General features: G+C 36.6%; 3 protein-coding genes and 1 pseudogene across 5 annotated transcripts; all 4 read right to left on the minus strand.

The window, feature by feature from the left end:
• Window positions 1-626: 626 nt before the first annotated feature.
• Window positions 627-4,050, minus strand: LOC106407471 (phosphatidylinositol 3,4,5-trisphosphate 3-phosphatase and protein-tyrosine-phosphatase PTEN2B-like). 2 transcript variants are annotated; one of them, XM_013848337.3, is made up of 13 exons: window positions 3,913-4,050; window positions 3,239-3,704; window positions 2,928-3,029; window positions 2,775-2,831; window positions 2,597-2,662; window positions 2,300-2,476; window positions 2,134-2,220; window positions 1,984-2,048; window positions 1,822-1,898; window positions 1,691-1,737; window positions 1,482-1,612; window positions 1,343-1,412; window positions 627-1,247 (listed from the first exon to the last, which is right to left on the minus strand). In XM_013848337.3, the coding sequence occupies exons 2-13, from the start codon at window positions 3,677-3,679 to the stop codon at window positions 822-824; spliced, it is 1,746 nt and encodes a 581-aa protein (XP_013703791.2). In that variant the 5' UTR covers window positions 3,680-3,704; window positions 3,913-4,050; the 3' UTR covers window positions 627-821. The 2 variants fall into 2 exon arrangements, with proteins under 2 accessions (XP_013703791.2, XP_048619499.1); XM_048763542.1 differs by having other exon boundaries at window positions 1,691-1,898.
• A 437-nt stretch (window positions 4,051-4,487) lies between these two features.
• LOC106407718 (UPF0481 protein At3g47200-like) lies at window positions 4,488-6,668 on the minus strand. 2 transcript variants are annotated; one of them, XM_022705835.2, is made up of 3 exons: window positions 5,913-6,668; window positions 5,282-5,811; window positions 4,488-4,935 (listed from the first exon to the last, which is right to left on the minus strand). In XM_022705835.2, exons 1-3 carry the CDS (start codon window positions 6,554-6,556, stop codon window positions 4,613-4,615), a joined length of 1,497 nt encoding a protein of 498 aa, XP_022561556.1. In that variant the 5' UTR covers window positions 6,557-6,668; the 3' UTR covers window positions 4,488-4,612. The 2 variants fall into 2 exon arrangements, with proteins under 2 accessions (XP_022561556.1, XP_013704046.2); XM_013848592.3 differs by having other exon boundaries at window positions 4,488-5,037; window positions 5,913-6,666.
• Window positions 6,669-10,123: 3,455 nt separating this feature from the next.
• On the minus strand, window positions 10,124-15,618 carry LOC106409060 (annotated as a pseudogene).
• Window positions 15,619-16,573: 955 nt separating this feature from the next.
• Window positions 16,574-24,062, minus strand: LOC106409101 (UPF0481 protein At3g47200-like). The gene is made up of 7 exons (XM_048763543.1): window positions 22,352-24,062; window positions 22,071-22,246; window positions 21,829-21,978; window positions 21,535-21,636; window positions 18,266-21,465; window positions 17,554-18,089; window positions 16,574-17,003 (listed from the first exon to the last, which is right to left on the minus strand). Exons 5-7 carry the CDS (start codon window positions 19,045-19,047, stop codon window positions 16,579-16,581), a joined length of 1,743 nt encoding a protein of 580 aa, XP_048619500.1. The 5' UTR covers window positions 19,048-21,465; window positions 21,535-21,636; window positions 21,829-21,978; window positions 22,071-22,246; window positions 22,352-24,062; the 3' UTR covers window positions 16,574-16,578.
• Between the last annotated feature and the right edge of the window lie 2,531 nt (window positions 24,063-26,593).

Raw genomic sequence — 26,593 nt, forward strand, 5'->3', positions numbered from 1 at the left:
GGTCAAATAACATAGTATGTAACTTGAGGATTGTTCATACAGTCTTCACTTTAAAACCATGTGTAATGAAGGAGTTGAAAATTATTCAACAGTTGACTGAATGCAATGAAGATGTCGAAAAACAAAAGAAAATGATGAAACTGGTGTAGCTTATTTTGTGTTAAATCGTTTCAACGGGTTGAAACAAAATGAAATGAGAACCACATTGACGATATGAATAATTATTGGTTGGTGAAATCTTTTACTTTTTTACTGGCAGCCTAATTATTTTGAGAAAATTGACTTTAAAGAAAACATTGTAGCAAAATTCATATGTTTTATAAATAGAAGAGTACTTTTGTCATTCGTCTTACTTGACTCTTAAGCCAAGATCCGAGATGGTCTTCGAGTTATTGATGCAACATCCAACAACTCATGGATATTTTGTAGAAAAAAATAGAATCAACCATTGAAGATGGTCTAATAGACAAGTGTTAAAAACATTGAAACTAAAATTTTGGTACGTAGATTAATGATATTTTGGTTCATTGCACAAAAATTATGAAATTAATTTTTTTAAAAAGGTAATTTTACATATATAATTTAAAAATCATTCAACCAATTAAAAAAATGACCATAAAATCTAATTGGTTAAACAATTTTTAATAAAGTTAAAAATAATATAAATATATCAAAATTTCACCTATTTTGAAACAACAAACATCTTCTAAAACATCAACTATTATGAAAGAGTATTATTTATATAGAAACAGAGTCCATACAAAAAAATGTTTTACTTGTGTGTGTAAACTGTGTATATGGTAAAACTTGAATTCTCAAGCTCAGTCGCTTTCATAGTCTTCTTCCTCATCTCCAAAGGAGAAGACCGATGCATCTGCAGCAATGGCTTTGATATTACTAACTGCCAATGAGTCGTCTTGCACTGGATTATTATTATAAAGACCCGAGGACGATGAACTCTTGTTTGCAGAATGGTCATCAGTCTTTGGTGGCTCATTGATCTGGTGATCTCTACTAGTTTGGTGCACCGAGCCTGCGGTTTTCTCGATTGTTGAATTAGACTCTGTGTGTTTAGAGTTTCCTTCCTCTTCCCCATCACTGTCGGAGAATACATCATCGTCTCTGCTCTGTTTGGACTTGATTTTGCCTGAATCAGCACCGGAGCTGCTTTGTGGTCGTTGTTGGGTGGAGCTGTCGGATTCTGCCATTACTATCTCGACATGGAACCCCGGAGCAGGTAGTTTTCTCTGCTAAACCGTAACCGGATCAGGTCAAAACAGAAACCAAAACACAGCTTTGTTTCGGAGATCATTAGAGATAGAAACATCTCTCTCTCTTTTACCTTTTCAAAGCCATCAAAGTCGATACCTTTCAGCATTGTTCTGGTATCAGTCAGTGTAGTATTAAGCCAACTGCGTGTAGGAAACAGAGAGAGTTAGTTGAAATTTGAGAGCAGGCACTGTGAAGGAGGGAGAGTTTACCAATAGAAATCTCCATCACTGTCTTGAAAGTGGATTTTGAAGTCGCCCGCTAGTTCCGTTAGACCAGCTTCACCAGGTATTGCAAAGACAACAACTCCTTTCTTCGGTGCTTTAATCCAAAAATCTTCAGGCTATATACATGTCAAGACTAGTCTACGTTAAAAGTAGAAAATAACAACAAAAGAGAGTGAGAGAACAATGCCTCCTACCACTAAGTCCTTGGTCTTCTCATGTTTCTTTGTTGAGAAAAGTATATCTGTTAGGTAGAAGAAAACAGAGCAGATATTATCAAAATGTATCCGGAAAAAATAAAAGAGACAAGAAGAAACTAGCAATGTACCATTGTGGTTAGAGATGGTAATGGCTGGTCTGATCCAGTAAGGGCAGTTGATTAAGCGAAATCCTCTGAGCATACATCTACACATAAATGTTTGTTCAGTGGGGTTAGGTATATCACCGCGATCAAACTAACTGATTGGTCAGATATATATCTGAAGCATACCTTCGTTCGGGTGGAACTTTCCCACCAAACTGATTTTGAACACGTTCGTAGTACTTGACATATCGCTGTAGGAAACATGAAAGCTCGTTTAATAGGATGAGGAGGAATCAAACAAACACATAGGAAGATTAGCATGAGTTCTGGACTTACAATCTGACTGGGGAGAGTGAGAGCTCTCCCGTCGAGACATCTCTTTTGGTTATAGTAATCAATAGCTTCCTCTGCTGTAGGAAAGAACTGAAATGGAGTTACTAGTTAGATCAGTCACATGTTTCTTAACAGAGAAGGAAACTTTCTCCTCATTTAAGTTTTTCACCTTGAGATATAGAAGAAGACAGCAAATCATCAGACCGGTTCTTGCCATACCAGCTTTACAATGAACTACCACTACATTCTGGATGTCGTCCTTCAACCATGTGTATGCACTTTGACAAAACGATGGTATTAGTTGAATTGGAGGACAGTTATGGTCATCAAACGGGAAAGATGCAACCTGGAAGAGAGAAAACAAGATACATTATGAAGCAAACGCTGTGCGAGGTCTATAAACACTAGCTTTGAAACTGCTTGCAAGATATATGGTCTGAGATATCGAGTAAGTTTGTATACATACCTTCCCCTCAAACTTTGAAGCATCGTACAATCTCTCTGAACAAAGGTTGTAGACCTTATACTTGTCCTGGGGATCGAGAACAAGCATTAGAGATGATCCAGCGTGCACCAACATGATCAAAACACAAGCCAATAGGTTCAAGAGGCTTCAAGGTCTGTGTCAGTGGTTAGTTGGTTACCTTGTGATGAGTTTCAAAAAACTTGATCACCTCCTCCATGTGATTGCGATATAGTCCCTGAATATGATACTCTTTCAACGAGAAACTCAAACCCAGAGAAAAAAAAGAACAAGCTGGGGAACTTAAATTTCAGACCAGAGCAAACTTATTTACCTCGAAAAATCCGAAAAGACCAGAGCTTATATCACCAGCTGGGAACCCCATTGCGATTATATTCTCAGTTATGTATGTCATGTCCAAATCGAACTCCCCTTCCTGAAGCAAGTTTCATGCAAACACACAGATGTAAGCGATACTGATGTAGGCCCTTATATAAAATATAATCTAGCGAATGCATTTTAGACCAGCCACTACAAAAGGATACAGTTACTGCTGCAACAAGCTTGTTTACTATAAATAACATTTTGAACCAGTCACTAGGGTTTAAAGAATCTAACAAGAGGAGGAAGACAGATTGACATTACCTGGTATCTTCTCTTGTTCTGAGAGACGATATGGCGTGCTTTCACCTGCATTGCTTTCACGGCACCAAGCGACGAATCCACCACGGCTTTCGTGAGCGACTCAAGAGCACCACCACCAACTTGTATGTTCGGCGATTCACCGACCTCGTCAGACCCTTTCGTTGGCAGATGCAGACCAAGCTCAGAGGTGAACCTAGTGAAAGCCGAAATCCCAGAATCCGCAGCGTTAAAACTCTTGGCCCAAGAAGAAAGAGCAGAGGAAGAAAACATAGACGGCGGCGAGGAACCAGGCGGGCATGGAACTATCTCATCCTCTGCTTTACTCCGAGGCTCCACCTTTGCAGTTGAAGCTTCTGTGCTAGTGGAGTCTCTAGGAGTTTCTCCTCCTGCATCTTTCTCAGAGATCTTAGGTGGTAAAGAGTCGGCATGATCAGTCTCCATTTTCACCAGTCCAATGCTTTAATCACTGATTCAAACACAGAACACAATCGCTTCTAGAATCTAATACGTTCGTGGATTCTAAATCGATCTCTCAATCGCGGAAATCAATAACGGATTCGTTAACAGATCTCTTTCAAAAATCATGTTGGATCAATGGGAGAGAAAATGGAACTAGACTTTCCTATTCGATAGGCATTGCAAGAACGAGAGGAGACATTGGGTTAATAACTTACCGGAGAATGCGGGGGCGATGAGCTCACGGCGGAGAAGAGATTCAAGGAAGGAAGGAAGGATTCGAAATTTCTCTGATGGACGTGCGGAGATTAACGATCAATTAATGAGAGCCCCCCCGCTCTTGCCGGTCAGTGTTGTGTCAATCGTTCACTGGGCCTTTAAGATGGGCCTGTGTATGGGCTGAAATATAATACTAGCAATTTTTAAATTAACATCATCATTTTTTTTCCGGTTTCCTACTCAAATTCTTTCGATTTTTAACTTGACCTACATTAAAATTTTGGGGTTATAATTTTACCAGAAATATTTTATCTGGATTGATAATTTCTGATGTTAGAAGCAAGTGCTTTAAAATCTATTAAGAACTATTTTTTTTTCAAAAAAAGAGAAGAAAAAATGTAAATCATGACAGTGAATACAACACTAATAAGTACATATTATCTCCGGGAGTGGGGGTGTGTGTAATGAATTTCAATGTAATAAATAGATCGTATCCAGTGATATTATATTTGATTAAAGGTTTTGATCACATGACAACCAAAACCGAAATCATACTAGACCCACAGTGAAGCTGGATATAAAGTATAACTTCTAAAAACCCAAGTGTCACAATATCAACGTTCTTGCTTGAGATAAGGATTACACACAGAAATATTTTCTTTTGAATAAAGAAAAGTAAGCTATAAAAGTAGTGGAATTTTAAGAAGGTGGCTTATAGTAAGCATAGACACCATAAAAACTCTGACACAATGTGAGCACTAGTAGAATAACTGCAGCACAGAAAGACACAACTGCCCATGGATTGTTGAAGTACTTGTGTTTCAAGGCAGCTCTCCAAGCATTCCACTTCTGATTGTAATAACGGTTAACCTCAGCTGATAACCGAGATAGATAACTATCTTCTGTATCAAAAACAACTTCTTCACATAACCGGTTGAACAGATTCGCAACCTCAGCATCGCTCCCTAGCCAATGTTCGATAATACCGCAGTAGTGCAAGTAGCTCACATCTTCATGAGAATCTATTAGATTGTCCATGAAGATTATGTAGGACGTTATGTCATTGCTTGAGTCAATATGGCACTGCTCAAAAGCTATAAGGTTCAAGAAAAGAGATTTCGTACCTACGAAAAACATGCACACTTTTTTTAGACTTACGTTGCATGCATCATTTTGAATTAGTCAATATATAGAGGGAATCATTGATGACATTTCATTACTTCAGCCATTTGATATATGATGAATAAATAAATTAAACGTGACAGAATTATTTTTATACAAGCTAGCTGGATATCACATTATGATCCTAACTAATATGGGGGCCTGGAAATAAAAAGAGAATAAATAAAGTGGATAACGTGAACGTACCATCATGAATAAGTAGCCTTGGTATCTCTAGATAACCGTTATTGAATTGAATATCCCAAAACCGGTCGGTTTTTCTTCTCCTGAATTTTATACCGGCCTCTTTCAGTTCCGTCACGCAATGTATCAGCTGTTGTCGGCGCTTGTCCGCCACACGCGTGTTCCTAGACCATCTCCTTCTTGATAATCTCGGCTCCGGTTTAGGACTAGACCGGAGCAGGCTTCGACGGAAAACATCAAGACAGTGCAACTCGCCCATGTCGGCGAATGGGTCAAAGGCTTTATCTCCTGCCAGATAGTTCTCGAGTTTAGACTGGTCGGTTTTGGTCATTGGCTCGTCTGTTGGCATTAGTGGATCAAAGAACCGAACTGCTAATTGCGCTACTAAACCGGTTTTGTTCTTTGTACCAAGCTGTAGCTCTAGTAACCGGTTTAGAACGAACAAAGGAAGTTGATTTTCCAGCATTATCATATCACGTTGAATTGAATGCATCGATCCTCTCATCGCGAAAACCGGATCATTGCGTGCATATCTACACAAAACAAAACAATAGTTCAAAATCGAAATGATTGAGATCGGTTTGGTAATTACTTGAGATAACAGGAAATAACCAATAATTTAAACTAGGCTTACCCGAGTTCCGTGAATCCTTCAACGGCTCCTCTGAAGAGCTCAAGCACAAAACAACCATCAAGAACAAGCATTTCGACGAACTCGTTACTGCTCAAACCCAAAGGACCTTCATAGCAAGCTCGAGCCTTCTCCTCGAGCTCTCTCATTGCGTCAATATATATTTTAATGCTTTGGTTCGTACGTTTCAAGATTCTATTGACCGCGCGCCATTTGTGACGGTCCATGGACCGAAGCCGTTTCTTGCCATGGTGGTACGGACCGAGAGACACGGTCTGAGGAAAATACGATTGGTTGTCGTTTTCTTGCAAGTAATATGGAACTCTGTAGATACAGAGCTTTCCCCAGATGGTCGTGTCGTCATCTCTATCTGCTTGCTCGAGTTTGTCAGTGATTGATATCGCCCAATCATCTCGTGTCTCTTTTGGGATCTCTTTGGTTACCTCGATCTTACCTGTTTCGGACAGAGTCTGGTCGTGGTTATGATTGTTTTGGTCTTGATCGGATCTGGTGACTTCAGGTAAAGGGAGGAGGTTTTGATCTTGGTTAACCGGTTCGGATCCTTGGTTTTCGGTTTCAAGCTTTTCGCGGATCTTGAGGGTGAGTAAGTACCAGCTCAACATGTCTTTGTAGAAGACAGCCACCATTTTTTGTTCTTGTTGTTGATGCTTTTTCCAGAAGAATGAAGTAGTTGTGAAATATCGGAGAAGCTTTATCAAAGAAAGAAAAGAAATATCAGAAGCGACTATATGTAACGATTTGAAGCTTTAATTGGTTGGTTACTGTACTTATGGACCCAAGTGATCTGTAATGACAACAACCATAATTAGATGTATCGAAACGCCAAACACACGCTTGCGACGAGGAATTCAAGGAGGCGGGAAACAGCTTTGCACTCGGAATTAGAAGCGCTACAATGGACAAAAGAAAGTATGATACAACACTCGATCTGTCAGAGGTTTGAGACAGACTGCAAGGATCTGATTGCAATGATAGAACATCCACAAGCTTGGCCTAACTTCCTAACTGAGCTGAAAATCATTCAAACTCAAACTCTTCGGTTGTGTTTTCCGGACTTCAAGATCAGCTACTTTCCAAAGACGTAGAATGAGATTGCAGATTCGTTAGCTACGACTGCACGTTCTTTTCATAGATCTTTATGTTTTATTGATTGTTCTATTCCGGTCTGGCTACCCACACCACCTCAAGTTTGAGTAATAAAATAGCCGTTTGCTGCAAAAAAAAAAAAACGCCAAATACACGCATAATTTGAAATCTTTTTTGTTCAACATAATTCTGAAAAATAACATCTAAATTTATATTCTATAATTGACTATTTTATTGATATATATCTCAAAAGTTAAAGAAATTCACACCAACTTTCTTCTATCATGATTGGACTTTTATGATTTGGTTAAAAAGAGTTTAGTGCGAAATTATACTATTAGACTATTATTAGAGCAACCTTATTGGCAGAACTCTTCTAAAATTCTCATTTTTTTAAAAATAAATACTTTTATTTGATAAAATCACTTTAAAATTAATCAACCATTAATATGATGACATATGGAAAAAGAAGTTCTAAAAAATCAGAGAAAATATCTTTGCACAAAATCAGTTCTCTCTCTCCTATTTTATTTGTATTTTTACCTTTTTTATTTTTAGATACTCTATTGTGCTCGGTGGCCGGCGAGCAATTTCGCCGCCGGTCGCCACCCCTTTTGTTTGTTTTGTTTTTTGTAATATAAAGATCCATGCTTTTCGGTTAGCCGAATTTCTCTTCCGTTGCGGATCTAATACCTTCGCTATGGCGATGTTTTTTTGTTGTGTTTCCTTGTTTCTTCGTTGAAGTTGATCTTCATGTACTCTTCTTTCTTCAACGAAGAACGTTCAGATTACTCTCCACTTGTTTTATTTGGATCCCGATGGCCAACGAATCGGAATCTTTGTTTTCACCGCTTCACTTTAACTAATTTTCAAGGGAATCAGTCTTTCTTTGTTGATTATAGCCTTATATGGCGTTTGAAGAAAGCATCTCTGTTTGGGAATTGGCTGGGTTTGATGGAGTTTTGCGGTCACTTCGGAGGAGTTTCAAGAAGAGTTGGCGCTTATAGCGGTCCAACGAATGAACTCTTCAAGCAGACTAAGGCTTCTTTGCTATTAATTCAACGGTGAAAGAGAGCAATTTTGATTAGGAGGTCACGGTTGTGGTGGAAGTATCTTAAGATCGGGAAGACTGAGGCACTAAAACTGAGTATGGATCGTTGCCAACGACCATCAAGGCGGAGGAGTATTGCAAACGGCAGAGCAGTGGCAGAGCGGTGCCGGCGACTTCAAGCTACGCATGAAAGCCGCGTGTCCATTACGCGTCACAAGATGCCAGAAATTAAACACGTGTCCTTGCTTAGGTCTAGAGTAGTCGGTTCATGATGGACTAATTATAATTTTGTTATTAGGCCTCGATGTCTTAAAGCCCGACTTCTGTAAACATGCCCATTGGGCTGTTATAATGAAATTTGGTTGACAAAAAAAAAAATACTCTATTAAAACTCATGATTTTTAGATAATCAGTTACTCTCTGCTCTTAGTGTTTACTGTTTAGTTTCTCAAGCATGGTACATTGTTATTATTATATTAGTTTTTCAAAACAAATTAATTACATGATTAAAATTTAAAGCTGAAAATAGAAGTGTGTCAATATAATACAGACACAGACACAGACACATGCTTTCTCAGTCTCTTCAAATTATAAGGCAGTCCCATGGTAAAGAGACGATCCTCCCTTATTATTCTCTTTAGCTCCCATTTTCTATGATTTTATCCCTGTTCTAAAAATTGGCTGCCGGCCGACTGGGCGCTACGCGTTACTCTTCCGCCCCGATTTATGCCAAATCGGTTAAAAAAATCGAATATCCGATTTTTTCCGCCTAGACCGCCTAAATGACCGCCTAGCCGCTTAGGCGGCCGCCTAATCTATTTATTTTATTTTATTTTATTTTTAATAATATTTTTATTTATTTATTTGAACTAAAATTTTATAAATATCATTTATATTCATAATTTTGATGAAAATTACACTATATTAAGTTTATATATTCTTTTTGTGTGTTTTATACAATTTTAAACATGAAAATGTATTAATGTTATACACAACTAAAGATTAACATGTTTTATAACATAGTAAACAGTCTAAAAATTTCGCCCCGCATAATTTCCGATTAATCCCCGATTTTCGCGTTCCCGAACAGGGGATTTTATTAGCATTAGCAGCGGTGCAATTTTCAGAGAGTTTCTGACTGAAAAAATCCCTTTTATATCAAAGGAGAAGCATTGTAATAAATGTGTTCACACTAAACTAGACACATGTCACGTGTAAAATCATTGTAATAAATGCGTTCACACTAAAATGGACACATGTCACATGTAGAGAGTTTTTTCAGCCAAACTCCACACAAATATGTTCACACTATATATTTTACGTTTTTTAAATACAAAACTCTCATGCGTGGTTCTTGTTTACGTTATTTTTACTGCTTACGAATAGAGCTGGACAAATTATTCATAAATTTTGATTCGATTCGTTATGCGTTTTGATTCGAACCAAAAAAATCTGGATATTCGTTACTCTACGAAGCAAATCAAATACTAAAATGCAATATCCGTAAAAAAAAAAACAAATCACAAATATCAATATTTATAGGAACGGATATCCAATTTGATCCGTTATATGCATATATATACATATATTTAAATAATTATATATAAGTTATATATTATAGTTTATATAAATTTTACAATATTTTTGTTATTAAATAATTTCATTTTAACAATTTTTTTTCATGTATTATTTTGAAAAAAATGTCATTTAATATTAGTTAACAGTATCTTTATATATTTATCAACCATATTTATATACTTTTACATACACATACATGTGCACATTGACGTGAACACCTTATAACTAAGTATTTACCACAACTGAAATATCTAATTTTTTGAAAGTTAAAATATTCTTTTTCTTAATGGTTCTTTCACTATCGACCAAATTGTAGTAAAATGATTTGTCTTAATAATTATCTTTTTTTAACTATTATCCGTTTAGAAACTATATTATGAAACCATTGGTTCGACATCACGACTATATAAGATTCATAACATGAAAACAAACAAATAATGGTAATTTTTGATTATCACAGGCAAAAAAAAACATCAAACATTTTAACCGAACAAACCAAATAAATATTGATTTAAAATGATTGTTATATTTTAGGAGATAAAAAACCAAAAAACAACCTAAAACCGAACCGATATTTATATTAAATAGATTAATGTTTCCTTATTAAAAAATAAAGAAACTAAGAGCAGGATTAACGCGGATGTTTAGGGAGGTGCTTAGGTGATTTTGGAATTAAAAAAAAAAGAAAAATGTGTATTACCTTAAGCGATGGTGCTTAATTAAGTGGAAGAAGCGTCGGTGCTTGGTGCACACGTGTCATAAGACGCGTCTATCTCAGAAAGGAGGAGTCGTCTTCTCTCTTTCTCTCCCTCGACGACTCCGCTTCTTTCCTTCTCTCCTTCGGCGATTCCGTGGTTCTCGATTCAAACCTCGACGGCTCTGCGATTCCTCGTGATACCTCGATTGACTCCGGATCTCTCTTTCTCTTCCTTGACGAATCCCCGTTTCTATCACGAAACCTCGACGACTCCGCCTCGTTCTCGTAAAACCTCGACGGTGACAAACTTGTACCTCTCTCTCGGTGGCCGTCTGCGAAGAAACCAAATCGGAAGGTAAACATATGACCTTTTCCTTGTCTGAATCATTATATGTTATTTGATGTGTTTGTTGTTTCAGTTTTGGTTAGTTCCTCTGTCTTGCATGCTTACCAACGATGGATCAATAGACATGAATGTCTTGCCTTCTTTCATGAACGTTTTTAAAAAAGCTTTGTGTTTTTTTATTTGGTCGTTTATGATATTGATTGATAGTGTTTACGAGTTTGATCTCAAATTAATTGATTGTCGTTCTTCTCTGACTTGAATAAATTGTTTATGATCATGTGATTTGTGTCTGTCTGTTACGCATACTTGTTATGTAGACCAATTGATCTATAACTGAACTGAATTGAGGGTGATGAATGGTTCTGTTACTCATACTTGTTTTTTTCCTGTGTGTTCTTTGTCTGTTGAGTTGCATGGATCAAGGACGTTGAGGAAGGTTCGTCACAGCACATGATTGCATTTAGTGGAGCCATACAGGTAAATGACTTCATCTTTTAATCGTTCATTGAAGTGTTATGGTTGAGTTTGGTAGTTATTGGTGAGTTGGCATTGATGTTTGTGTGTGGTTGAGTTAGGCAATTGAATGAGTTGATTTGTTTTTGAAAATTAATTGAATTTGTAAATGTCTTGCTTATTTTAAAGTCAATGAAAGTTTGATAACGAATTGAATTAAATGTATTGGTTACGGTTGAGGAAGAGAGTTAAATGAATTGCTTTGTGTTTGATAAGGAATTGAATTATCGATAGTAAATGACTTGCTTTGTCTTTGGTTATTGTTGTGAAATGGTAATTAATATAAGGTAGATACATGTCAAGTCCTCTCTCTGTTGTTAGTTGAATGCTATATGTAAATGAAGCTTTGAAGAACATGGATCACATTAATGAATGCTAAACAACGACCACTACTTGATTATGAAGAAGCTTTGAAGAAGAAACTCATTAATGAGTTGATATCTGACTAGTTTAAGTCTCGGTTTGTCATATGATCCTGCATTAAGTTGTTTATGTTGTTGCTTTAAGTTATTGTCATGAAGTTTATGGTGTTGTTTTTACTTGTTGCTTAAGTTTCTGTGTAAAAAAATTTATCTTACATAAAACAATGTTTTTTTAAGCACTTCAAAATAAGCAACTTGCATTGGAGGACAAAAATTATAAGCTTCTTAAAGAATGTGCTTAACACATATTTAGTACTAAAAAAATGATTAAGCACCCCATTAGGGGTGCTAGAGATAATCCTGCTCTAATAATCACATTCCGCGCAAGACGCAAATTATTACCTAGTAATAAAATAATTAAAAGGAAGTGAGAGAAATACAGAAAGAAGAAAAAGGGGAAGAATCGATTTTGCATAAACAGACGATTCTGGAGAAAGCTGTCCACATGTCATGTTATTATTGTGTAGTTTCATTTTATGCTGTTTAAAATTATTTATTTATTTAATTTGTGACAAACAATCATTATTATAATTAAGAGGCACTCCCTTAAATAAATCAACCGATGCTGATGCTCTTAGTTTTCCAAGTGAGAGATTCATAAAATACAACTTCGCTGCCGGTGTTCTTAGAGCATCACCAGTGTCGTATTTCTCCTAATCTCTCATCATTAAAAACTATTAAAAATGTAATAAAAGAAGAAAGATAAAGTGGGATAGAAGAGAAAATAGAAGAAACATACTGGGGGTGAGAGACATTTAACATATTATAAACTGAGAGACTACGTTGAAAAATCCAAACCGTTGCTGATGCTCTTAGCTTTTGATTGGAGATATCCTAAAAGTATTTCCGACAATAAATTCTAAGAAGGTATTTTATAATTGGCCAATCTACTAGTCACTAGATAAGTTATTTTGTCAAATCAGGGAAATTTTAAAGATATATTGGTTGAGGCTGTAGAAGCTGTGCACAGCCTTTTTAATTTCTACATCCATTTTCTAAAGCAATCATGCTTTTATTTTAAAAACTGAATTTAAAGCCAAAACATTATAAAAAGAAATATGTTAGCTTTAGAAAGCATTTTCTGCAGAGATCTTATACAGTGTTCTGAAAAATTTCTACAGCAAAATAAATTAAAGCTAAAGCTAAAAATCTAGAGCCTAAATCTTAGAGCAAAAAACAGAAAGTCACAGTCTCTACCAATCACCCCCGTAGAATCATAAAAATTAAAACTATTCTGTAGGTCTTTTAGTTTTCTATTATTGTGGAATTCCAGTTCACAATTCATTACGGTTATTGATGTTTAGGCGTGTTTTATTATGCATTGTGATGTTTTTCTTCTATGATGATGAAGGCATAACGGAACATGTTCACTACACAGCTAGTGAGGAACATGGCACGACATCACCATTTTCCATATAAATGATGTTTGCTTTAACAAACGCTGAAATCTATTGGTCGGGACACGTTTTATTTGTTTATTTTGTTAGTCAGACTCTTATATGAATATGATATGATTTTATTTCTTATAAGTTCTTGTAATCCGGTATGGAGAATGCTAGCGAGCATGAATGGTCCGATAGTCTGAAAACGTATCCCGTCAAGTAGCTGCTACACACTTTTATGCTGGTTTACGACCAAGTCTTGTAGTTTTTATTAACTTTGAATCTAGGAGAATCATATGAATAACATTCACAGAACTTCTAACATATATATATATATGGCTTCAATAAACTGTGAAGTCTGATCTTTTAGTTAACTTTTTGCAATACGATAAAAGCATACTGTGAAGAAAAATACACAATGTTCGGCAAAAAAGAGATAGTACAAACATTCCAAATTTATTGAGTGAAATAAACTATGGAACAATGGTGAAAATTAAGAATGTGGATTAAAATATGGATAAGCACTAAAAAAACTCTGAAACAACGTGAGAACTAGGAGGACAAGAGCAGCAAAGAAAGAAAAATACGCCCAAGGATTATTGAAGTACTTGTGTTTCAAGACCGCCTTCATAACATTCCACTTTCGGCTATAGTTACGGTCAACCTTGTTCGACAATTGAGACAGATAGCTATTTTGAGGGTCGAAAGCCACTTCTTGACATAGCCGGTTAAACAAATCCGCAACCTCAAGATCACTTCCTAGCCAATGCTCGATAATACCACAGTAATGCAAATAGCTAACATCTTGTGGAGAATCTATTAGATTATCCATGAATATTATGTAGGATGTAATGTCATTGCTCGAGTCGATATGGCATTGTTCGAAAGCTATAAGATTCGAAAAGAGAGATTTGGTACCGTCATGGAAAGTAGTTTGGGTATCTCTAGATAACCATTTTTGAATCTTATATCCCAAAACCGGTCGGTTTTTCTTATCTTGAATTTAATACCAGCCTCTCTTAGTTCCGTCACACAATGTATCAGTTGTTGTTGACGCTTATCGGCCACACGTGTTTTCCATGACCATCTCCTCCGTGACAATCTCGGCTCTGGCTTTGTACTAGGTCGAAGGAGGCTTCGTCGGAAAACATCCAGACAATGCAACTCGTCCTTGTCCTTGTCTGCTATTGGGTTAAAGAATTTATCTTCTCCCAGATTTGACGTGTTGGTTTTGGTCAATGGTTGGTTTGTTGGCATTAGTGGGTCGAAGAACCGAATAGCTAACTGCGCCACTAAACCGGCTTGGTTTTGTGGACCAAGCTGTAGCTCTAATAACCGGTTGAGAACAAATAGAGGAAGTTGATTTTCTAGCATCACCATATCGCGTTGAATTGAATGCATGGATCCTCGCATTGCGAAAACCGGATCGTTACGATCGTATCTACAGTACGTCCAAACACCAAAACAAAGAAAAAAAAAAATTAAAGTCAACAACTTAGATAACTCAAACCGGTTTAGCACATGTACTCCCTCCTTTTTTAATAGATGGCTTTTAAGAAACTTTGTTGTTTATTTTAAATTACATGACCTTATACAAATTTAATGTGTATTTTATTAATATATGTTATATGATTTTTATATTTTATAACTTATTTTATATTGGTTTAATTGTAGTTTGGTAGATAGTTGATGATATGTTTATTTTAAAAAGGTATAAAATCAAATGTTTTTTTTTAGTTTGTGTGTACAAATCTAAAGCCTCAAGTTATAAAAAATAAGGAGTATCTGAAATAAGCAAAACTTGGATGATGCATACCCAAGTTCCGAGAATCCTTTATCAGCTCCCCTGAAGAGTTCGAGAACAAAACAACCATCAAGAACCAACATTTCTGTGAACTTGTTACTACTCAAACCAATGGGACCTTCGTAGCAAGCACGAGCCCTCTCCTCGAGCTCTTTCATGGCATCAAGATACATTTCGATGCCTTGCTTGGTGCGTGCCATTATCATATTGAGTGCCCGCCACTTGTGACGATCCATAGGCAGGAGATGGTCTTTGCTATGGTGGTAGGGGCCAAGCGAGACGGTCTGAGGGAAGTAGGACTTGTTGTCGTTCTCTTGAAGGTATTGTGGAACTCTATAGATACAAAGCCTTTCCCAGCTAGTTGTGGCGTCTTCTCTAAGTGTCTGTTCCATCTTGTCTTTAATCGAAATCACCCATTCTTCTCGTGTCTCTTCTGGTTGCTGGTTTCGGGTTTGGAGTTTCTGGCGCATCACAAGGGTGAGCAAGTACCAGGTCAACATGTCTTTTTGGATCAGAGACATGTCCTTGTTGATGAAAGACGGCAATGTTGGATTGATTTTTCGTCTCTTGAGCCAAGGAAGACTCGGTCCAAATGATGGCGGTGGCGGTGGTGCTGGTGGTGGATTTTTGCTTCTTTTTTTGAAGAAATACCGTCGTCTACGAGGAATCGATCCAAATGATGGTTGTGGTGGTGGTGATGGTGGTGGATTTTTGCTCCTTTTTTTGAAGGAATGCCGTTGAGGAGGAATCGATCTAAATGATGGCGGAGGCGGTGGTGGTGGTGGTGGTAAAGTAAGAATATGCACCATTTTTGTTGGTTGAAGCTTTTTCTAAAGATTAAGAGAGAGAAATGTGAAAATGTACCAACATAAAAGAGATCTCCGCACTGCAAAACAGATATGTAGACACACTAATAGGTTTGAATATATACACATGCATACATCTAATCATGATTTAAAATGTGCTGGTTAACGCCATGATTGGTCACGTTTGGTTTGTTTGTGTTCTACAAATTCTTATAAAAATACTAGAAAAGTACGTGTTCGTTAGTAGCTCCATTATGGTAGGCTTGAAAGCTATATAGGAAAAATCTCTCAAGATAAAAATCTGAATCTCGCCGACATGAGTAAATTGTATATATGTTTTGGTTCTTGGTCTTAGGACTTTATGTCTAAACCACTTCTTGGTAAACTAAAAACTCGTTGCTATAAATTCTTGTAATTGGTTTAATGCAAGATAAATATTTGCAACTAGTTTGATAAAAGTTATCCGTTGCAAGTTTTGCAACACAAAATGAAAATTAGCTGGGAGTAGGACTTGATGTCTAGTGCCCATAGTAAATATAACTTATGCATCCACCATTGGTGTGTCGTTTGGATAGAGCTATCTCTCATAGAATAGTTTTTTCTTGGGTCTCTAACTCATAGTTGTGATCTTATATGCCTTGGTTAGATTCTTTCGTCATAATGATAAGTCATAATATGTGATACAGTGATATCAAAAGAGCTTTACTGATGATGGTGTGTGATAAAAAAAATCTGGTAGCAATTTTTGTTCGTTTATACATGCATCAACACATTTTTTTGTTGATTAATCAAGTAAAACATAACCTGACTTAAACAATCTTCCCTAGTTTTGACATCTGGCTTAAAGAACATACTGAAATCAGCAATTCGTTTATCTAATTGCGATTTAATAGAAAATAGAGTGAAAAGGTACAAACATTCCAAGTGAATGAAATAATCAAATAAACTATGGAATAAAGAAAATCAAGAAGGTGGTTTAATGTAAGCATAAGCAGTAAAAAAACTCTGGAACAATGTGAGAAGTAGCAAGATAACTGCAGCGATAAAAGAGAAATATGCCCATGGATTATTGAAATACTTGTGTTTCAAGGTTGCCTTCATAACATTCCACTTTCGGTTATAATTGTGGTCAACCTTATTGGACAATTCAGATAAATAGCTATCTTGGAGGTCGAAAGCCACCTCTTGACATAGCCGGTTGAACAAATCTGCAACTTCGGAATCAGTTCCTAACCAGTGTTCGATGATGCCACAATAGTGCAAGTATCTAACATCTTCGGCAGAGTCTATCAAATTATCCATGAAGATTATGTAGGATGTTATGTCGTTGTTTGAGTCAATATGGCATTGCTCAAAAGCTATAAGATTGGAGAAGAGAGATTTGGTACCTACAAAAAAAAACAAATATGAGAGACAATAGGGCATTTTTGTAAATTTAATGAACTATGGGGATTCTCTAGAAAAAATGTATTTGCTTGAATCATTCCATACTAGTCAAATGAAGAATCATTGATGACCGTTTAATTTTTTTTTTGTCAATGACCGTTTAATAATCTATTTAATTTAGCAACTTGTGGAGAAGAATTTAACAAATGACAAAATACGTCATGCATATTTTGCTTTAAAAAAAAAATATACACGTTATAAAATACTATAATATGATTAGAAAAGCCTTTATTATCTATTTAGTCAAATTTAACCGATAAAAGATTGTTCCCAAAAATAAATATATCGTGTTTGACTTGCATGGAAAAGAAAGAAAAACTATTTGTATGTAGATGGGAATCACGTCTGTGATATTAAGTAATAGGTTTTTATCAATACATATATGATATAGTTGTAAAAGTTAGATTTCAAATGTAACAGAACCAAAAAAGAATTTAATAAAACATAGGGCATTGGCTTAAAAATAAGATAGAACAAAAAACGTGAACGTACCATCATGGATAAGTAGTTTGGGTATCTCCAGGTAACCGTTTTTAAACCGAATATCCCAAAACCGGTCGGTTTTCCTTCTCTTGAATTTAATACCAGCCTCTCTCAGTTCCGTCACACAGTGTATTAGTTGTTGTTGGCGCTTGTCCGCCGCACGCCTTTTCCACGACCATCTAGTTCGTGATAACCTCGGCTCCGGTTTTTGACTAGGCCGGAGCAAACTTCGCCGGAAAACATCTAGACAATGCAACTCTTCCTTGTCCTTGTCAGCGATTGGGTTAAAGAAGTTATCGTTTTCTAACGAGATCTTAATTTCTAGCTGGTCAGTTTTCGTTGCTAACTTATCGGTTGGCATTAACGGGTTAAAGAACCGAATTGCTAGTTGCGCAACTAAACCGGTTTGGTATTCTGGACCAAGTTGTAGCTCTAATAACCGGTTAAGTACGAACAAAGGAATTTGATTTTCAAGCATTACCATGTCACGTTGAATCGAATGCATCGACCCCCGCATTGCGAAGACCGGATCGTTACGACCATACCTAACCAACACCAAAAAAACAACTAAAGATTACGGACTAAACCAAAACCGAACCAAACGGTCTATAGAACTGGAATAGATTAAGTTTTATTTGAATAGTAGTAGTCTTTTTTAAATTGAAAATCCAAAACAAGAATCAAGATCCGTATTAGACATTCCTAACTGAATCAAACTTACCCGAGTACCAAAAATCCTTTATCGTTGTCCGCTCCTCTGAAGAGCTCAAGAATAAACAAACCATCAAGAAACATCATTTCTGCGAACTTGTTACTACTCCAACCAATAGGACCTTCATAACAAGCACGAGCCTTCTCCTCAAGCTCTTTCATGGCGTCAATGTACATTTCGATGCTGTGCTTGGTGCGTTTCATGACCATATTGACCGCACGCCATTTGTGATGTTCCATAGGCAGTAGATGTTCTTTGCCATGGTGGTATGGACCAAGCGAGACCGTTTGAGGAAAATAGGACTTCTTGTCGTTTTCTTGAAGGTAACGTGGAACTCTATAGATACAGAGCTTGTCTCTGCTAGTTGTTGCGTCGACTCTAAGTGTTGCATCCATTTTTTCTTTGATCGAGATCACCCATGCTTCTCTTGTCTCTTCGGGTTTCTGATTTAGGGTTTGGAGTTTTTGACGCATCATGAGGGTGATCAAGTACCAGGTCAACATGCGTTTATGGTACAATTTTCTTCTTCTTCTACTTATTATTAAATGCGGTAGAGGAAGAATCGGCACAAATGGTGGTGGCGGTGGCGGTGGTCGTGGCCGAGGTGGTGGTGGTCGTGGCGGGGGTCGTGAAATTAGTCGCAGTGGTCGTGGCCATGACGGTGGTGGTGGTGGTCTAGGCACTGGTTGACTTCTTGTTAGTCTTTGGATTAAATTTGACCGGGACGAAATGGATCTGAACTGTGGTGGTGGAGGTGGTGGTGGCGGCGGTCGATTAGTAAGATTCACCATCTCTTTTTGCTTGAAGCTTTTACAGAATATTGAGAGTGGGAGAAAATGTCAAAAGCAAAGATGTAACAAACATAACAACTAATCAAAGTTGTGATAGTTGCTAATATTTATGGACATCTGTAATGACAACAACCATAATTATTATACATAACACTTCTGTGCACAACAGCATACACACGCTAATAAGTCTGACAAACAGAAGAACTGTTTTCTGATATTGTACTAATCATAATCATGTTTAAACGTATTGGGATAATGCCTTAACGGGCCATGTTTGGTTTGATATTTCTTCTACAACTCTTATTTAAAGACTATAAAAAGACTAAAAAAAAGTCTTGTGGCAAATTATCGTAATATAGTAATAATATTTTAATGAAGTTGAAACATTCAAACGCTCATTAAGAAAGGAAAATGCTCTGTAACACAACGATTGAGATTTGAAATATCCAAACTCTTATTAATAAAAACATTCCAGGATGTCAATACTCAATAAAATATCAAGTTTTTCATACTTTTATTATAGCAGCATTTTTAAAATATGTCCGAATTAACCGGACCTAATACAGCTGTCAATCGTCATTAGCATCATCTATATATTAAGTGAAAAACAAAATAGAAATGCACCTCTGTATTTTGTCGAAAAAGAAAAAAAAATCAGCTCTTATTCCGTAAATATTTACATTTCACGTCAGTACTCCAACTTCATATTTTTATACATCAATATCATACATTTTTTAGAAACCTTTTGCAGACTCGTTGCCTCTAGTATAAGGCAAAAAAAAAAAAATACTATTCCTTCAAACCCCAAAATATAATCAAAATTAAAAGGCTATATCTTTGGAAATATAAGTTTGGTTAAACGGTTATCTAGTCCAAAATTCGCTGTTGAGATTACGGTGTTAACACTTCGGTAACTAAATTCTCATTTCTTTCCATCTATTACTGTTTTTGGGGCACATGTTGTTTGTAACGATGCCGCATTTTCTTTGGGGCTTTAGACTCCCAAAACGATGGGACATAATATATCATATGTTTTTTTTTTGAAAACATCATATATCATATGTTAATGTCAAACTAGATTGAAAAGTGCTAAATTAGATGGAATTTTAAAAGTTCTTGTGAACTAACCGAGCGAGTGAGGCTGTGAACAATTCTTAGAGCATTTACTTCGACAATATCTTGTTTAATTCTCACCAAAAAAAAGAAAATGATCTCTCTCTTTTTTTGAAATATTTGTTACTAGGATCGGCCCGCCCTACGGACGGGATATACTTTACTTGTGATTTAGATTATTATTTTTTGTGGGTTGTTTTTGGTTTGCATTTGCATTTGCAAAAGATGTGTATGATAATGATTGTTGTTTTTCAAAAAGTTTTAGGTGAAAAAAGATTATAAGTGTGTTTTGTAGAAGAGATAGTTCTTATTGTTTTAATCTTGTTGAGAGAGAAGAGAGACATTTATGTTAATCTATATAGACATTTCTCCAATTATATTATTAGGAATCTAATATCGACAGTTAGAGTAGATTGTTTTTTGGGTGAATTACTTAAGTATAGGGTTCTATGTCTCGCCACTTCAAATCGAGGTTCTGTAATTGTATGTCCCAAGACTCTCAACTTAGTTTTGTTTTCTTATTTTGTGGAAAATGGTAAAAGTGTATGTTTAGAGTGATTAATTGGATGTATATGATCTGTAACTTTAGATAAATTTTAAAAATCGTCAAGTGGGTAATATATAGTTTCATCGAAAATATACTTTCAACACTTTACGTGTAAAGAGCGAATGTTAATGAAAAATATGCGTGAGCTATATATTTTACTATGTAAACATGCAGTTATGCATTTTGTTAACCTGAATAGAAAGATTAAGTCAACCCTGACTATTTTATATTAAATCTTAGAAACTATTCTCCTCATGAGAGGTAATGCCGTAATTGGTTGAAAAAAAACAAAACATGAAAATAGGGAAAGCATTGCAAGGTCCAAAATAGGTAAAGCATAACAATTTAAAAAATTGTAAATGATGAAAGTACGTTGGGCTGACCGGCTTCACAGCTTAAAACCTCACTCATAGGGGAGTTTGCTTCCACCTTCTTTGCCACCACCAGCTGCAGCCGTGTTGCTGGAAGAAGTGGTAGCAGATGCTTGGACAACTTTGCCTTCAACTAATGGAGTTTCACTGGTGTTGAAACTCGGTCTGAACCCAACCATTTACGACATCTTTATTGGGTTAGCGCCGAGTATGTAATCCACTTGTTTCTTCGATACGCTTATCAAGGCGTTAAGGACGATGGTTGTGGAGTTTCCGCAGTCGAATGTGTGTTGTTTGGCTTTCATGTACTTTGGCGTAGGTTGTGAGCAAGAATGTTATGGCGGTTATATTTTGGGTTGCTCTGAGGTAACTTGTACATCAAGCCTCCTGTTGTAATTTTTAATAAAACACGTATTAGAAAATTATAACGATTTGTATTCATGATCATATGTTCACCTTGAGTGTAATGGGTAGACTTAGAGGGAGCGTCTGGGAGGATCTTGCGTCTGGGAGGATCTTGCGTAGTTCAAAGTTGATGTCTTTGTTAAGTAATTCTCACTGCCAAAACGTGAATTTTTTTTGTAATTAATTGGTGAGTCAAATAGAAAGATGCTATGTTCAATAAACTTATTTTAGCAACCAAAGTGCCTCGGGTTCAAACCACTTTTGATAAAGAATTTTAAAAAGTTGACTTTGGGCCTGTGAGAGAACGAAACTTCCACAATTAGTCAAAATCAAAACTAAACACACCTGTGAAAGAAGAACATAGGCGCCAGCATATTTGCTGTCCCAGTTGAAGATGTCAGGCTGATCTCCATCTCCTAGAGATTCTATGAAGTTTTTGTAATACAGATCATTGGTTGCTTTCAGCAGCCATGCCGCACCCCACATAAGCTCGTCCTGTCATCATAAATTCAAATGAGGAACCGATGTAGCACTAAAAGTGTTTTAGTCGCAATGATTTTAAACTATGTAGGAAGCCTAAATGTAACCTGCTCGTTAGAGTTGGAGATGATTTTGTTGAGATCGCTAATTCGAGACAAGTTCTTTCTTTTTGATCTCTGACTTGGAATCGATACAGGGAAAATACTTTCCAACTGCACCTCCTAAGCTGAAGCAGATGTTAAGAATACTGATTCCTTTGATCACCGAATCCTACCACCGAATCCTACATAAAAGTTATAACTTATAAGGGTTAAGTAATGGGGCTTTCCAAAAAAGGAAATAGAGATTGAATATATGATGCTTCTTAGCGTAAGATGACATATAATACCTTCTAATCAATGAGAAGTAAAGTGACTCCCATCACGGTTCTTCTTAGCCTAGAAACAATGAATTGGGAAGATCTATCTAGTCGGAGAACGTCAAATATTGAGTGGCGGATGAGTGCTTCGACAACAACAACAACAACAGATAAAGACAAATTCGAGGCAGGTTTCTATGTTTAAGATAAAAGATAAACTGAGAGGGTCTATGAAGATTCATCCTACTCTCGACCATCTCCAATTTATAGAATTTGAGGCGATGTTACAGTTTTGATTGTCTGTGAAAGGAGACGAAGAGCCAGATATTGTTACTCGTTTTAATGGAAAGAATATATTTATTGTCAACTTAAAGAAGAATACGTTGGATGAAGCCAAACAAATAGATGGATATGAACAGATTTGGGAGGTAAAGATTTGAGAAAGATACTGTGTTTTTGCAGAGACGCGAGTTCGATGTCGGAAACGGAAGATGATGCCAAACCTTAGAATCAGCGTCCAGTTCAAAAAGAAGATATGGGCCTCTACGGTAAATAAAAAGCCAAAAACCCACAATATGTCATATTAATAAAACGCGAAGTTTTGAAAAGGAGGACAAATGTCGGCCTCTGGTGAGACTATTTAGTTACGTGGCAACACCAGAGAAGAGAGTAGCTCTACTTTATAGTATTAGATTAGATGCTCCTCTCTGAAACCGTTTTTCAAATGAAAAGCTTTAAGAATTTTGTAAGATATTTATTTGCCACATATTTTTCAACTAGTTTATTTTTTATTTATAAGATAAATTTTAATTACACACCTAAAATATAATAAATAATATTATTAGATTAACAAAGTACGGGTGAGAGTATCAAAACGATAGAGATGCTCTTAGAGCACCATTATCCCTCAACCCCATAATGGGTATCTTATTTTTTTTTTAATTGTATTTAATCAATAAAGTTGATTAAGAGACTTGATTAAGAAACTGTATATTTGTATGCCTCCATTGCAAGTCTCTTATTTTGGGTTTCTTAAAAATAAAATAATATTAAACATTTTATTAAAATTAAAAATTTTATATTACATAAAACATAATAAAATATAACATTTTAAACAAAAACTTTTAAATAAAAACATGAAAACAAAGATTATTACAATAAACGAATAATATTTGAAAGAAGCATGGGAGATCAGTTGTTGTCTTCGTCACGTCCAAATCTACGCCAAATATGTTGAACCAAATCATCTTTCAGTTGTTGATGCATTTGTCTATCACGAATCTTTGTTCGAACATCCATCATATTTGCGATATTTGAAGGGATATCTGTAGAATACGTGAGGTCGACATGTGAACTTCCGTGGTCTTCCCCTTGTTGGAACTCTGAAACATTAAATTGAGTGTATCCATCTCGTTCGCCTTGTACAATCATATTATGGAGTATGATACATGCTCTCATTATCTTTCCAATTTTGGCTTTATCCCAAAACAACGCTGGATTTTTATCAATGGCAAAGCGAGCTTGCAAGACTCCAAAAGCACGTTCGGCATCTTTTCGGACAGCTTCTTGACGTTGAGCAAATAAAACTGCTTGCGGACCTTGTGGTATTGGAATAGATTGGATAAAAGTTGCCCATTTCGGATAAATACCATCGGTAAGATAGTAAGTCATATGATACTCTCTTCCATTGACGGTGAAAGTGACATTTGGAGCTTGACCTTGTATTATGTCATCAAAAACAGGTGAGCGATCAAGAACATTGATATCATTTAAGGTACCTGGAGGTCCAAAAAACGCATGCCATATCCAAAGATCATACGAAGCAACCGCCTCTAAAACGATTGTTGGTTTACCCGAACCACGAGAATATTGCCCTTTCCAAGCGGTGGGACAATTCTTCCACTCCAAATGCATACAATCGATGCTGCCTATCATCCCGGGAAATCCACGATACTCTCCAACATCAAGTAGACGTTGAAGATCAGCCGGTGTTGGTCTTCGTAAGTACTCATCGCCGAACAAAAATATTATCCCTTCCACAAAATTTTCCACACATAACCGAGTTGTTGTTTCACCGAGCCGGAGGTATTCGTCGACCGTATCAGCTGCGGAACCATATGCCAAGACACGAATGGCTGCGCTACACTTTTGAAGGGGAGAGAGACTAATCCTTCCGATAGCATCTTTCGTTTCCCGAAAATATTCAACTTCGTTGGAGAGTCGATCAACAATGTGCATGAACAATGGTTTGTTCATTCTAAAACGGCGTCTGAATAAATTATCAGGATACGTTGGAGTATCACTGAAATAATCATTCCATAAACGAAAATGCCCTTCTTCACGATTTCTTTCGATATAAGCTCGTTTTTTTATTTTTTTTTCTTCGTTCTTCTCGGTCTCCTTGAATAGTAAACTTCTCAAACCCTTGATCAAAATATTGATCAAATTGTTGATCGAAGAGCTCATCAAATGCATCATCAAACTCCTCGTGTAAAGTGTTTTGAGAAGAAGAAGCCATAGGGGTAAAAAAAAATATAGAGAAACTTGTGAAAAAAAGTTTATATAGAGAGACTTGAGAGTTTGTTTAAGAATAATAAGAGAGAATATAGAGAGAGTTGAGAGTTTGTTTAAGTTTTCTTCTCGGTTTATAGAAGATAAAAGAGAGAATATAGAGAGTGTTGAGAGTTTATTTAAGAATAAAAAGAGAGACTATAGGGAGACTTGAGAGTTTGTTTTAGTGTTCTTCTCGGTTTATAAATGATAAAAGAGAGAATATAGAGAGTGTTGAGAGTTTATAAATGAGTTACAAGTCGAGAGATATGTGAGTGTTGAGAGTTTATAAATGAGTTACAAGAAACGAGTCACAAGACATTACAAGAGTGACATTACAAGAGTCACAAGACACTACAAGACACAAGTCTTAACACGAGACCACCAGTACAAGACACTACAAGAGTACAAGACACAAAGTCCGTGACACTACACCACTTCAAACAACAAGTCCGTGATCCTTCAAACGTTTCTGATCTTCTCTATACTTGTCTCTCCGTGACACTACACCACTTCAAACAACAAGTCCGTGATCCTTCTATTTTCTGTCATCGACCAATGCTCCTTGCAATGAAGAAAAACAAGACCATTTAAATAAAATGACCTGAACATTAATATAAGCACAGTTTTAAGAAAAAGAGCAGAGAACATTATATTAAGACAAGCGTTTATATTAAAACTAGAGAACATTAACATAAGATGAAACAAGGAAACCAACATGAAGATGAAAACATACCGAGACTTAACATGAAAATTAAATATTGAAACAATACATAACATGAAACTTAAACATTACACTAAACTAACTAGGAAATCAACTCAGATATGAGTTTCTTCTTCAAAGCTTCATCATAATCAGCTAACGGTGCTTGCTTTGCAACAAGACTCTCAAGCATCCTCATCTTGGAAAGCCTTTCCTTCAGTTGCAAATCCGCCTTCTTAAGGCTCCACATAGACTGGAAGTCAGACAGCTCCTTCCCCTCAACCACCGGCCTCTTTCCACGGGCCTTTGCTGCCTTAACACCTATGGGACGATCCGTTCCCTCATCATTTTCATTTACTTGCGAGCTTGCAGAATGTGAACCATCCCCACACTTGCTCCTTTTCGAGCTGGCTTCATTTTTAGGCTGTAGAAGATTCACACCACTTCTGGTCGTGGCGAAGCTCATGCCAAGCATGTTCAAGTGTAACCTCTTTCTTATGGTTGGAGAAGAAGATCTCGTGGCTAATTTTAGAACATCATTCTCGTTCATACCACTACTTTTCTCCTGGTAGCTGCTTCATAAGCCCCGCAAAACTTGCAAACTAGATCATTTAGCTTGTGCCAACGTTGTTGCACGTAGATCCCTCTCGCTTTCACAGCCCGCAAGCTTAGGACTACAGGACAAGTATGTTGCAACTCGCTCCCAGAAGGCGAGTGACTTTGCTCTTGCCAACAATGGAGTCTTGCTAGTGTTAAGCCATGAGCTGATAGCACTATGTCATCTGTTGGCGTCCCGGTCCTTCGTTCCACGCTCTGGACGAGGCTTGCCACCTTTTTTAGGAACTTCGATGATGAAGGAGGGAAACGGTATCTGATAAGTTACCGAAGATAACTTGTTGACTATTTAATAGTTCAAACAAAGTAGAGAGAGTCCTCAAACGGATTGAAATCCATTTGCGAAGTGATAAGAGAGAGGAGAAAGGGAGAAAGATGAGAGAAGAGGAGAAGAAGAGGAGAAG

The sequence above is a fragment of the Brassica napus genome, chromosome C7 (assembly GCF_020379485.1).
Source record: "Brassica napus cultivar Da-Ae chromosome C7, Da-Ae, whole genome shotgun sequence".
In the NCBI taxonomy this organism is placed as follows: Eukaryota; Viridiplantae; Streptophyta; class Magnoliopsida; order Brassicales; family Brassicaceae; genus Brassica; species Brassica napus.